We start from the raw sequence: 13,418 nt of genomic DNA on the forward strand, positions 1-13,418 counted from the left end.
TGGAAGTTGTGTGTGGTGGGAGGATTTGTGGTATCCTCCCTAAAGCTGAGGTAGTCTGATATACATGCTTATCATAACTGAACCCAAATGCTTAACATTTTGAGGGTCACCCAATTTACCTATCCGTGGGTATCTTGAAGTTTGCTATTAAGAATTATAATTGTGAAATGTAAAATGTGTGCAGAGATATTAAAAGAAAAACCTAGAACCTCACAAAAAAAGTTTGTTTTAAAGTTTTGCAACAAATCCTATCTTCCATCTTTTCCTCCATAAAAGCAGTGCCATGCTGCCATTTATGCTTTGTTCCAGGAAAATATGTGGAGTATATTGACAGTACAGTACAGTGTTCCACCTGTTTGATTTTAAACTAGTGAGAGAAAGGGTGTTCTGTGAGAAAAATCTGGGCAATATCTTCCCCAAGGGCTTTTTTTTTTTTTTTAAATACCTAACACCCAGTGCAGTTTGATGCATCCCACTGGAAAAATAGTAATTCTCTGCAGAGTCCCGCACTTAGGAAGGAAGAATCCCATGCACTGCTACAGACTAGGGACCAAGTGGCTAGGCAGCAGTTCTGCAGAAAAGGACCTAGGGGTTACAGTGGATGAGAAGCTGGATATGAGTCAACAGTGTGCCCTTGTTGCCAAGAAGGCTAACGGCATTTTGGGCTGTATAAGTAGGAGCATTGCCAGCAGATCGAGGGACATGATCATTCCCCTCTATTCAGCATTGGTGAGGCCTCATCTGGAGTACTGTGTCCAGTTTTGGTCCCCACACTACAAGAAGGATGTGGAAAAATTGGAAAGAGTCCAGCGGAGGGCAACAAAAATTATTAGGGGGCTGAAGCACATGATTTATGAGGAGAGCCTTAGGGAACTGGGATTGTTTATTCTGCAGAAGAGAAGAATGAGGGGGGATTTTATAGCTGCTTTCAACTACCTGAAAGGGGGTTCCAAAGAGGATGGATCTAGACTGTTCTCAGTGGTACCAGATGATAGAAAAAGGAGTAATGGTCTCAAGTTGCAGTGGGGGAGGTTTAGGTTGGATATTAGGAAAAACTTTTTCACTTGGAGAGTGGTGAAGCACTGGAATGGGTTACCTAGGGAGGTGGTGGAATCTCCTTCCTTAGAGGTTTTTAAGGTCAGGCTTGACAAAGCCCTTGCTGGGATAATTTAGTTGGGGATTAGGTCCTGCTTTGAGCAGGGGGTTGGACTAGATGACCTCCTGAGGTCCCTTCCAACCCTATGATTCTATGAGCTACATAGATAATTCATATATGTCAGGGATGAATGAACTGTATCCAGAGATTGGAAGGGGGACTCCAACCCTTACATCACTCTGTTGACAGGTTTTAAGAGGCTCCCAAGAGCTTTCTCCAGCACAAATCTGCACAAATGGTGTGTGTGTGTGTTTTTAAAATACAAAGTTAAATCTCCTGGTTTATACTGAAAATGTAATACATGAAACCAAAATAACTGTGGGACCGGCAAACAGCTGTGAAAACACAGCTTAGCAAATTAGTTGGGTTAGATCGAGTCTAGGACATAACACTCCAGGAAGAAAAGTATGTCCCAACTTTGTCCTACCAATATTTAGTAGCCAGGCAAAATGAGTCCCCCTAGAGTAGAAATAATAAATAGTATAAAAAAATAATCAGCTCTAGTAAGAATACACCTCTACCTCGATATAATGCTGCCCTTGGGAGCCAAAAAATCTTTCCGCTTTATAGGTGAAACCATGTTATATCGAACTTGCTTTGATCCACCGGAGTGTGCAGCCCTGCCCCTCTTTCCCCCCTCCCCCCGCTCCCCGGAGCACTGTTTTACCACGTTATATACGAATTCATGTTATATTGGGTCGCTTTATATCGGGGTAGAGGCGTACCTTACATTTTTTTTTACTAACAGTTGAAAACTAGCTAACTAAATCTAAGGTCTTATATGCAGTCCGCTTAAAGCTCTGTGAAATGATTTGAATTATATTTGACAAGGGGTTAACACCAGTATGAAAGGACTATAAACATACAATTTGGCAGAAAGATTTACAGTCAAAACTGAGTTTTTGTGAGCTTTGTTTCTAACTTCAACAGCTGTTTTTCTTCCTGATAATTTTGAAGTGATTAGTGGGATTTATAGTTACAGAAACTATTTTGAAATATAAAATGCAAATATCTGTTTTTTTTAGGCAAACAATTTGAACCAGTTGTTGAGAAACTAATTTCCAGCTGATCATACAATATGTCAAATATTGGATACATTCAGACTCACATTGCAATGGCATCATCTGCTCTCTATTACATGTACCTCCTTTCAGATCTAGATTCTCCCTCCACACCTGTGATCAGTTACTCCTAACAATACTGGATGTTAGTAAAATAAAAGGGCTCAACATAAGGAATTAGTTCTGCAGTCTGTCAAGTTTAATGGCTAACTTTTGTTAGCACTGCCTCAAACTTGTAAGTTAGCATCCTGTATAAGATCATGAACTGCGTAAGAGATGTGCATTCAGGATGAATTTCAATTAAGTAATATATGGTTCTGGTGAAACTGTTAATTAAGAAATAGTTTACTCATAATAATGTCTTGGAAAATTAGAGACACACTGCTACTCCTTTGTATCTTTAACTTATACCAGAATCTATAACAACCAATCAAGCTGTATAGCTGGGAAATATTATTTATTCAGTATACACATTTGTATGCATGCTCATCATGTTGTGTCTTGGCATGTGTACTTAAAATGTGTCATTAATAAATATTGATTAACAGAAAGAACTCCTCCTTATTCTCTTGAAAACTATAAATCATTTTTACAGGTGGGATTTTCACAAATTGACTGAAGCACAAAATGGGCATATTTGCCCCATGCATTCAGAATGCAACAGAACTAGGGTGACCAGATGTCCCGATTTTTATAGGGACAGTCCCAATTTTTGGGTCTTTTTCTTATATAGGCTCCTATTAGCCCCCACCCCCATCCCAGTTTTTCACATGTGCTGTCTGGTCACCCTAAGCAGAACAGTAAAGGTGCTGAACATTCTAGCCCTGATCCAGCAAAGCACTTAAGTACATGAACAGTCCCATTCAATGGCACTATTCACTGCTTAAAAATAGGAACATGCTTGCGTGCTTTTTGGGATTGGAGCCAGAGTGCTTAACACCTGGCAGGATGAAGCCCCTGGTGAGCAACTGTTGTTCTTGTGCACGGACGCTCATCAGATAACATTATTAAATCTACAAAAATAAAGTAATTGTAATAGAGCATTGGAGCAGTGGCATGGAAGATAAATGTCTCATTGACTTGCTCTCTACTTTTATTTTCCATAAGTGCCTTGACCTTTGCTCTGCATTTGTGTAGCAGCAAGTGACTCTTGTCCTATGACAACATCCTGTTTCACTGATCTCTCAAAAGCAAGTGCATTTGCACTATTGTAACTGGGACCATTTCAATGCTTTTCACCATATGGAAAATTGAATGCAAATATTAAACCTGGTCCCAAATGAAGAGTTCTGATCCAGATCCAGATTTCATACCTGAGATCTATTTTTGTGCTGGGCTGACACCAAAACCCTGGATCCAAACATCTCTGAAATTTGGAAATGTTCGGATCTGGATCTGAATTCTCTGACTCAGGCCCATTTCCAGTGTTAATATTTAAGAAATTATTTGCAGGGAATTAAAATTATTAATGTTAAAAAATAAGACTTCACCTTAAAGGACTGTAAGAGAGGACACCCATCACTGTTTCTTTTAAAAGGAAAAAGCATTGGCTTATTCATCCAATAAGGTACTGTGGATGGCAGAACTTTCACAAATGTTATAATTGTCATTCATGTAGACATTTTGAATATAAAAATAAAGTTGGCAATTCAGTTGTAGAGTGCCTGCACAGCTTCCATTATCTTTTGTCTGCTTTCCTAGTGTATGTTGGCTCACGTTATGGAGATAAATGGATTTACCTCCTCTCTGCCCCTTTTTGAGACAGTATGGACCCCACAGACACATGGAGAGAGCAGACCCTGTTCTCTGTGCATCCACAGAGAACCAGGCATAATGTTGTCCTCCGTTAACAAAGCAAAGCATAAAACTCCCCTCCATATTCTCATATTTCCTTTGTTCTGTCCTGTTGCCTCCAGCAGCCTTGCTGCAGCACTCTTCCTGTAGTTTAGAGACCAAACAAGTGCTTTCCTTTATTTCTAACACCACAGTCCATAAATAAGCTGGCAAAATGTGCTGTTAAATACAATGTAACGCTATCCCTTCCACCTAATGAATGTGTTGGTCTCTGAAATGTGCTTAGCTTTGTTCACCTCGGAAAGATCCACTTCATTCACATCTGCCAGTTGACGGTATGATTTACTGACACACTGTTATCTACTCCCCTGCTTGTTGAACGAAAAAAGCCGCATTCTGATTGGCTACACCAGAATAACTCAAGTGGTTCTAATGCAATTACTTCAGAAATACACTGGTTATCTGAATCTGGCCCAGTAGACGTTATTAGCTAACTTTTGAGTGCACTTTGATGTTTCCCCTTGCATTTCAGAGATGATTGTCTTCTAAGCTTATGCAGAATAGAAAATAAAGCATCTGATTCTTGCTCCCCTTTATGGTAGGTTTGATGTGATAGGAAAAGTAGCTTCTGCACAGAGTGCTGTGGGTATAAAGCACCTTGCGCTTCTTGTTAGTTCTGTGAAAGTCACTGTTCTATCATCCAGATTCCTTGTGCTAGATCTGGCCATTCTCTCTCCTCTATCGGGCTAGGAAGGCTCCTGGAAGCCTTCCTCAGGTGTCACAATTTCACAAGAGGCTTTGGTTATTTTGTGGGTTTTAGGGAAAGAGGGGCAGCTGCAAGTTTGAGAGACGATGGAAGCGTTCCCTGAAAGCTCTTTTCCCTGCTTCTCTGGATTTAGCCCGCGTCCCCCTTGATTTGCTTCCCTCTAGGCTGTATAATGGAGAGAATGACAAAGACTGTTTGCCTCTGCTCCTCCAACTACAATTATTCTTTATCCTATGCTCGGAAGCAAATGGTAGAGTGAATGATCTTGTAGTTAAGATGCCAGACTGGCACTCAGATCTGGGTTCAATTCTCAGTTTGATCACAGATTGCTTGTGTGTGACTTTGGCCAAAGCATTTAATCGCACTCTGCTTCAATTCCCCTTCTGCTGATACTACTGCACAGTACCTTTCTCTCAGCTGTCGTCTAGTCACAGGTTCCAGCAGGGTTTCTGTTCACAGCTGATTTTTCTAAGTACTCTAAAATCCCCATTCACAGGCAGATTGCCTTGAAACTTACTGTGCCACAGCAGGGGTAGGAGTAACGTGTGTGGCACAAGTTTGGGGTCATTTGCCCAAGGGGTTACCAACATAATCTGTTATAAAACTGCCCTTATGTGCCCACAGATTGAGTGCAAAGGAGAGAGGGAACATGAAGTATCTGGTACTAGGACACCACTCTAAAAATCAATTAATAAAAAACTCGGCTGATTTGCTTGGTTCTATAGTGTGCCAGTGCAGTTGCTGCTTTGGTTCCTACCAGCTGGAGCTATCTACCCACCACAGATTTTATTACTGACTCTCCTACCTGTACATGAGATGAAGGCAACTGGCATTCTTCATACCTGCAGCAGTTACACAAAGGCATTTATAACAGAGCTGGAACTTGAATCCAGGACCTTTTATATGGCAGTCTCAAGCCTCAGCACTGCACTGCCTTTTGAAGTACATGTGTGAAATGAACTAGTCACATATGCTAGACTATTAGCATAGAAACTGTGTGTAATGAAAGGGGCAGGGACTATAGAAAGAGCTGGATGTGTGATTTAAAGGAATGGTCTAGGATGTGAGACCTAGGGTCTGTTCCAGGCTCTACTGTGATGTTGGGCAAGTCACAAAAACCATATAATTAGATGGTGGCTACTTTGAGAGGATGGTGTAGAGCCCCACCTTCAATGCTGAGAGGCATAGGTTGAAGGATGGTGTTTTAGCTAAACATTAGTTTAGAACTGAGCAGCCCTTGGTTCTAGTCTTGTGTACTCTGTGGAGTACTGGCCTTTGTTCAGTAGACACCGAGGTGAAAAGAATAAGGTACTGTGATCTCCCTTATGCGCAGAGGTTAAGGTTATATCAAAGTGTCACCTTAAAAAGATTTTATCATTCAGTGGGGGGGATAATACTCTGGTGTCAAATCCCAAAACTATGTCCATTAAAGAACTCCACCAGCATTCTCCTTGATATGATCCTGTGTGGTAGAGGGGAGTTCACTCCTACCCACCTCAGTTCCTTCTCCCACTCCTGAGACTCAGGCTGTTATACAGAATGCTGAAGCAGAGGGGAAGATGGGAAGCTTATGTGAATGCAAACAACAGTTACAAGTTAGTAACGTTTTTCTGCTCTAAAAGCCTCTCTGTATTCCCACTTGTGCCTGAGCAGCTGGAGAGTAGGCAAGAAATTCTTACCTAAATACCAACTATAGCACCAGGTTCCTATACTGGGCCTTGAACCACAAAAGTGGTGGTGGGGGAGTTATGGAGGGTACAGCAGCTCTCCTAACCTGAGTCTTTAAACCAGGGACTAGTAATTTGCTACCCAAGACTTACAGCGTTCAACATTTCCTATGCCAGTGAGGCTGCTTGGCAGTAGGGTCTCACTATTTGTAAAACAGGGGACGAAATGTTAATTTTAGAAGAGCAAGGGCCGGAAGTCACAAGGGGAACTTAGGTGCTCAAGGTAGGAGCTAGAGCCTTATGTCCCCCAGTTAGGCACCAGTGGCATTCACAGAATCTCTGCCCAGCTGCTGTGAAACACTATATGCACTTAAGTTTCCAGTGTTAAGTCACTGGGGGACCCAGGCCCACACAGAGCTACCTAAGTCTTGACACCAACGAACAGCTCACTTAGGCTTAGTTAGCATGTGAAACGTGATATTAAATTATATCTAAGCATGTCTCTTGTCTTTGGCCATGATCTAGGAGGCATGCTTTGAGTAGAAGAACCTGTTTATAATCTTTAACCCAGTGATGAGAGCACTCATCCAGGTTGTGGGAAACCCAGTTTCAACTGCACACTCCCCTGGAAGCGGAGAAGGGATTTGAAGGGTGCCCTATTCAATGGGTTATGGTATAATTTGCCACTGTGTATTAATTAAACAAACAGGGGCCCTGGAAACTGAGCTTCCCAGGGAAGTGCTCCCCACGCTTGCCTACAGAATCCCTCCTACTCGGCCTGGCCTAAATCTTCCTTGTGAATTCCACCCCAAATCTTTAGCAGGTAAAGACCCAGCACCTGTAAGACATGGAGATGAGGTTCCCTAGAGTTGAGTACGGTGCCAGAAAAACACAGATTGAGAGAGGTGGATATCAGACTACTTTAGTCATGAAGGGACTTTTGTTTTTTGGTTTATAATGCTAAAGAGGTAGAGTGGCCATCAAGCCCTAAACTCACTCACCTTCAGAACAGATGTAATTGCTAGGAGGAAGGTTATTTTGATTAATATGCTTGAGAGGTTCAAGCCAGAGGCTCATCAGGGTCCAATAACTTTGTTAGGGCAAGACTGCAGTCTCATGATGGCAAGTGAGACTATCTGGGCCACAGGGGAGGGGCTGCATATCTTTCCATGATGTGTGGGTTTGAGGTGAGAGAAGAGGTCTGGTGTCCTGAGGTAGCCTCCAAGTACGAAGAGGTTGAAGGTACCCTGAAGTGTTTTCAGATTGGGACCAAAGGAGCAGGTACAGGCAGTGGAAGAGTATGTGGCAGGGTGCCTAGCAGCATCACTGAGGGGTATCTACCCATGTTAAAGGTGTCATTAGGATCCAAACCAGTGAGACCAGTGTTGAGCATCCAGTTCTGAAGGAGTACACAAATGAAATTACAGTGGTGCTATTTGAGAGGCCCCAGGGGTCTGGGTGTTCAGAAGAGAAAAGGATGTAAAACAGAATAAAGAGGAAACACCTCCTCTGGGGAAATGTGTTATTACACAATCAAACATCTAGTCTGGTCAGAAGGTACTAAGAAAGGCATCTGAGCTCAAGGAGTAGCACTATGGTTACTACCTGTGGCACTGAGGCTTCTGTCACTTTAAAAGGCTGTGCCAGTTTGTTCTTCAATGTGGCTTTAGATTTAACCAATACTAGATTGTGCAGGGTGAGGGATTGTCTTGCAGGTTAGGGCTAAAGAGATGATCGAAGGTGGTGCTGAGACCAGACTGGTAAAGTGTCTCTTGGGTCTTGTGTAAGAGAAGCTCTGCACAAAGGCTGGTGTTGGTACCATGAATGGGCCCAATCGAAGATCTCCCCCTTTAGGTGCAGGGAGTAAAGGTGTCTCAAAAACAGTACATAAGATTACTGAGTGATCTAAATATGGGATTCTGTCTCCAGTATTATCAATGGGTAAGAGGTGCACCTGTTGAAGGCCTTAGGTGTTTCAGGTTGGACGTAATCCAGGTAAAGTACTAAGGTCTTCTGGGACAGTGGAAGGGCTGCTTACTCTAAACTAGCCTATGCTACTCTAAACTATTTACAAAGCCAAAAGCTGGGCTTGAGAAAATATAGTCCCAAGGACACAAAGGTTCATTCCATTCACTCTCTGCGGTGACCATCAAGGAGCAATGGCCATGAGGGCATATCCCTTATGTAGAATAACATCTCCCTCATGAAAGACAACACCTGACACAGCTTTTCAAAGTAGTTACAGAGCCTGATATGTCACAGCCCACAAGTTGTGAACACAGAGAGGGTTTTTCCTCAAGGCCCTCTATTTCCTAGTTTTCCAGCAGTTGGATTTTTGGAATTTAAAATGTGTTCTGGAAAGGCATGAGGAACAGAGCACTGTCTACAACCTTAACCCTACATTAAAGGGTTTTTGCATGTGAATTTATATTTAAGCTCTGTGAGCCACAGACCATCTTAGATGCTGTGCATATACACAGTATCTAGTACAATGGGGACTCTGACCCCCAAGACAATACTGTAGTACAAGTAAATTGCCAGGAGATGAGAAAAATATTTCTCATTTACTGTGTCTCTCTGCTAGCTTTAATTAAAGGTAAAAACCCCTTGCCCTGTCCCCTGAGATTAATTGATTTTTTGGGGGTGTGGAGTAGCAGCAAAAGAAGGTGCTCTACTTTGATTATTGATGCACAAATCTGCTTCTAAAAATCATTTTTTTTGTTTTAGGTATGAGTAATGCTGATGTGATGGTTGCTCTTCAGCGTGGCTACCGCATGCCACGCATGGAAACCTGCCCAACTGAGCTTTATGATATCATGAAAACATGCTGGAAAGATAAAGCAGAAGAGAGGCCAACATTTGATTATTTACAGAGTGTGCTAGATGATTTCTACACAGCAACAGAAGGGCAGTATCAACAGCAGCCATAGAACAAAGGAACACGTTGCCAGTTGGCACAGACCATTGTTCGGACAAACTTGGCAGACTAGTTGTTTCATGTATTTGGATATCCTAACCGATTGTGGCTTCTGAAAGTGGAGGCTGAAATTCCACAGGAAGAATTATTTTGCCTAGAAATAAACCATGTTTTTCCTATGGTTAATTTAATTTGAATGATCACTCTGCTTGAGGTTAGAGTTCTCTTTAGATGTTATCTTTTTATTTGCCTAAACAAACATCCAAACAAGACAAGCTTTGAAGACAGAGACAGAGTGCAGTCATACCAATACAGACTTACAAAGTATTTGAAACTGCAAACAGAATTTGGGGAAATCTTTAAATGATCATGCCTTACAAGAAAATGTATGAAGTCTGAAGATCAATATGAACTTATGAATGGAAAAGTTAAAGAATTTCTGCTCCCAAATTAGCTTTTTGAAAGAGAGTACATCATGAAAGTTGTGCTTTGTATTATTTTTTTATAGCCTCTGGTTATCTTACATCAATATCTGGAGAACAATATCTTGTTGCAAGATTCAAATATTTAGGATGTAATCATCCTCTTTAACCCTTTCTTAAAGGTAATTTTTACACTTAATTTAATTCTCTTTGGCATTTATGCACAGCTCAAGCATTTACACTGTTAAGATTTGAAAAGTGTCTTTTACAGGCACCAAGGTAAGAATAAGACCTGCAATATTATTGCATTATAAACAGTAATTATTGTGCTAGATGTGTCAGAAAAAAAAAGACAGCATATTGTCTTGCTCTGTATATAGAGCACATGAATTTAAGCCTGGAACCACCTGCTCAAAAATTTTTTTTCCCAGGTTAAGTCAGCGGCAAGTCTCCCCTATATTTTGAAGGATCTGGCCCTTAGTAGTTTGAAACACTGTGATCCATCTATTACCCATGCAAATGCTTTCTATAAGAATCTTAATATATTCCTCACATTTTTGCTGTTTCAATTAATTGAACTGAAAGCCATTTTAAAGATTAGCCAAAATGAATGTTTTAAAATGCACCACACCTTATAAACATACTGTAATCAGTGAAATTACATTGAAGTGAGTTAGCACCCTGGGTTTTGCTTTTCAGTATGTAATTATTACTAATTCATAACACCAACTATGTAACAAGTAAATCAGTCATGTTTTTAATTGTTGGTTCTTAATGCATAGTTTGTTAGGATCCAGGCATATTAACAAAACTGTATTTGAACTAATTCTCAGTCATGAAGTGAATCATCAAGTTGAGTATGTTTTAGTTATCAAAAAGCATAACTAGTGCAATTACCAGGTGACTGCCTGTTTCTGTCCTCCTTTATATAAAGTGGGACTGGGTTGTTCTTACAACCAAAACATGTTATGGTAAAGGGTACTTATGGAAGCTTTAAAAAGAGGCTAACTACTGCTGAGGCTTTAGTATACCTGCAGTCCAAACAGTGATCAGTATAAACATTCATTGCTTTTCTTTTTTAGTAAAGCATAGCAGGTTCTGAATGAAGTCAGTCAATATGCAGATTAACCACCAGACTGTGTAAATATTTTTACTGTATGGTGATTTTAATAAACTCTTTAAATTTAAAACTTGTACCACTGTAGTTCATCCTGCAAATTACAGTAAGTAGCCAACTTTATAGGCCAGGCTGACAGTTTTGTGTACAAGGGTCTGATCCTGCATTCCTGTCAGTGTCCAGATGTTAACTAAAAGAACTATTTTTGTTTTGTATAGCATCACAAATAAATCTTGCTTCTTTTATACCTGTTCATCTCAGAGGAGCAGTTCAGAAATCTCAAGACAGCCATTTCACTGCTGAATATTTTAGCAGAAATATCCAGCTAAGTAGTTCTTATCCTACAATTCTGAACTACCCACCACAGTAGTAAATTGCAAAATATCTTCAAAATAGCTGCTAAAACCTCACTATACTGCAGTGCCAATAGGCACCACCGTTTACTGAGCCATTTAGGAAAGCCTGAACACATGCAAAATTTACATTAGCATTTGGAAATGCGAAGTCATCTTAGTTGCAGAAAAAGAGTCTAGGAGCCATACATTGGATCACATTCATTATATGCTTACAGAGCTAGTGCAGCACTGAGAAATGCAGGTGTGCTGAACTGTACTCAGTTACTTGTTCAAACATAGGTGAAAGATAGAAGCATGTTTGGTTTAACTTAAGCCATATTTTATGTAATGGTATGGGGGAGGGAGAATGATACAGACCGAGCTTTGTCTAAACTTAAATCTATTGACTGGGGTTTATCAAGATTCCTATTTGTTACCAGATTACTGTAATAAACCAAAGTATTGAAAATGAGAACCTCCATTTATTAGCCTCATTTCTGATCTTGTCCTGAATGCCAGTGATGGACATAAGATGATCTGGCTGGATATTCAGTTTAAGGACTGAGCTAGAGATTGATCCAGATGGCGTTCAATCTGCAAGAAGGCTGTTTTTTTGGAATTTGCCATGGTTATGATGAGACCATTTATAAACCAGTGAACACCTGTTTTGATAGGACAAATAACCCTGCTGGATATTGGTTTTTGGAAGAGAACCTGGTGCATTTGAGATCAGAAAATCCCCATTCCTAATGGAATTTACATATTTATATGAAGTCCTGAGTACACAGTGATAGAGTTTTAACAGACAAAGACTCACTTAACCAGTTAGGAGTATTTGGTACTGACAAAGGAAAGAGGAAATTTCAAGACCAGGGCTTTGAATTACAGGAACATGATAGTCTAAGGGTACGTCTACACTACAAGACTATTTCGAATTAACTTAATTCGAATTTGTGGAATCGACCTTATGAAGTCGAATTTGTGTATCCACACTAAGGACACTAATTCGACTTTGAGTCCACACTAACGGGGCCAGCGTCGACTTTGGAAGCGTTGCACTGTGGGAAGCTATCCCACAGTTCCCGCAGTCCCCGCTGCCCATTGGAATGCTGGGTAGAGCCCCCAATGCCTGCTGGGGAAAAAAAATGTGTCGAGGGTGGTTTTGGGTAACTGTCGTCATTGAACCGTCAATCACGCCCTCCCTCCCTGAAAGCGCCGGCGGGAAATCTGTTCGCGCCCTTCTCTGGTCGGTTACAGCGCAGACGCCACAGCACTGCGAGCATGGAGCCCGCTGTGATCATCGCTGCACTTACGGCCATTGTCAACTCCTCGCACCTTATCGTCCACCTCTTCCACAGTCAGCTGCTGAGAAATCGGGCGAGGAGGCTCCGGCAGCGCAGACCTCTCACAAAGCAGGGTACGCCGCGCAGTGGAGATCATGGTGGCAATGGGTCAAGTTCATGGTGTGGAACGGCGATTCTGGGTCCGGGAAACAAGCATGGACTGGTGGGACCGCATAGTGCTGGTCTGGGATGAATCACAGTGGCTGCGAAACTTCAGGATGGGTAAGGGCACTTTCCTTGAACTCTGTGACTTGCTGGCCCCTGCCCTGAAGCGCCAGGACACCCGGATGCGAGCAGCCCTGACTGTGCAGAAGCGAGTGGCCATAGCCCTCTGGAAACTTGCAACGCCAGACAGCTACCGGTCAGTAGCTAACCACTTTGGCGTCGGCAAATCTACTGTAGGGCTTGCTGTGATTCAAGTAGCCCACGCAATCGTTGAGCAGCTGCTCTCAAAGGTAGTGACTCTAGGAAACGTCGGTCGTCAGAGATGGCTTCGCTGCGATGGGATTCCCAAACTGCGGTGGGGCTATAGATGGGACTCACATCCCTATCCTGGGACCAGCCCACCAGGCCAGCCACTACATTAACTGAAAGGGCTACTTTTCTATGGTGCTGCAAGCACTGGTGGACCATAGGGGACGTTTTACCAACATCTACATCGGGTGGCCGGGCAAGGTTCATGACGCGCGTGTGTTCAGGAACTCTGGTCTGTTTAGACGCCTCCAGGGAGGTAGTTTCTTCACGGACCACAAAATAACGGTTGGGGATGTGCAGATGCCTACAGTGATCCTTGGGGACCCAGCCTACCCTCTAATGCCCTGGCTCATGAAGCCCTATACA

The 13,418-nt window shown here is 42.0% G+C and overlaps 1 protein-coding gene across 6 annotated transcripts in view; it reads left to right on the plus strand.

Annotated features, from left to right (window-relative positions):
- The window catches only part of LYN (LYN proto-oncogene, Src family tyrosine kinase), a 123,734-nt gene extending 112,045 nt beyond the window's left edge, over positions 1-11,689 (plus strand). For 5 of the 6 annotated variants that reach the window (XM_039524486.1, XM_039524487.1, XM_039524483.1 and 2 more), the window contains exon 13: positions 9,172-11,689. In XM_039524486.1, coding sequence (XP_039380420.1) covers positions 9,172-9,374 — 203 coding nt within the window. In that variant the 3' untranslated portion in view covers positions 9,375-11,689. Of the gene's footprint in view, positions 1-2,181; positions 2,653-9,171 lie in introns of those variants that run through there. The other variant, XM_039524488.1, reaches the window with a different exon arrangement.
- Positions 11,690-13,418: the final 1,729 nt, after the last annotated feature.

Source organism: Mauremys reevesii, linkage group 2, assembly GCF_016161935.1.
Source record: "Mauremys reevesii isolate NIE-2019 linkage group 2, ASM1616193v1, whole genome shotgun sequence".
In the NCBI taxonomy this organism is placed as follows: Eukaryota; Metazoa; Chordata; order Testudines; family Geoemydidae; genus Mauremys; species Mauremys reevesii.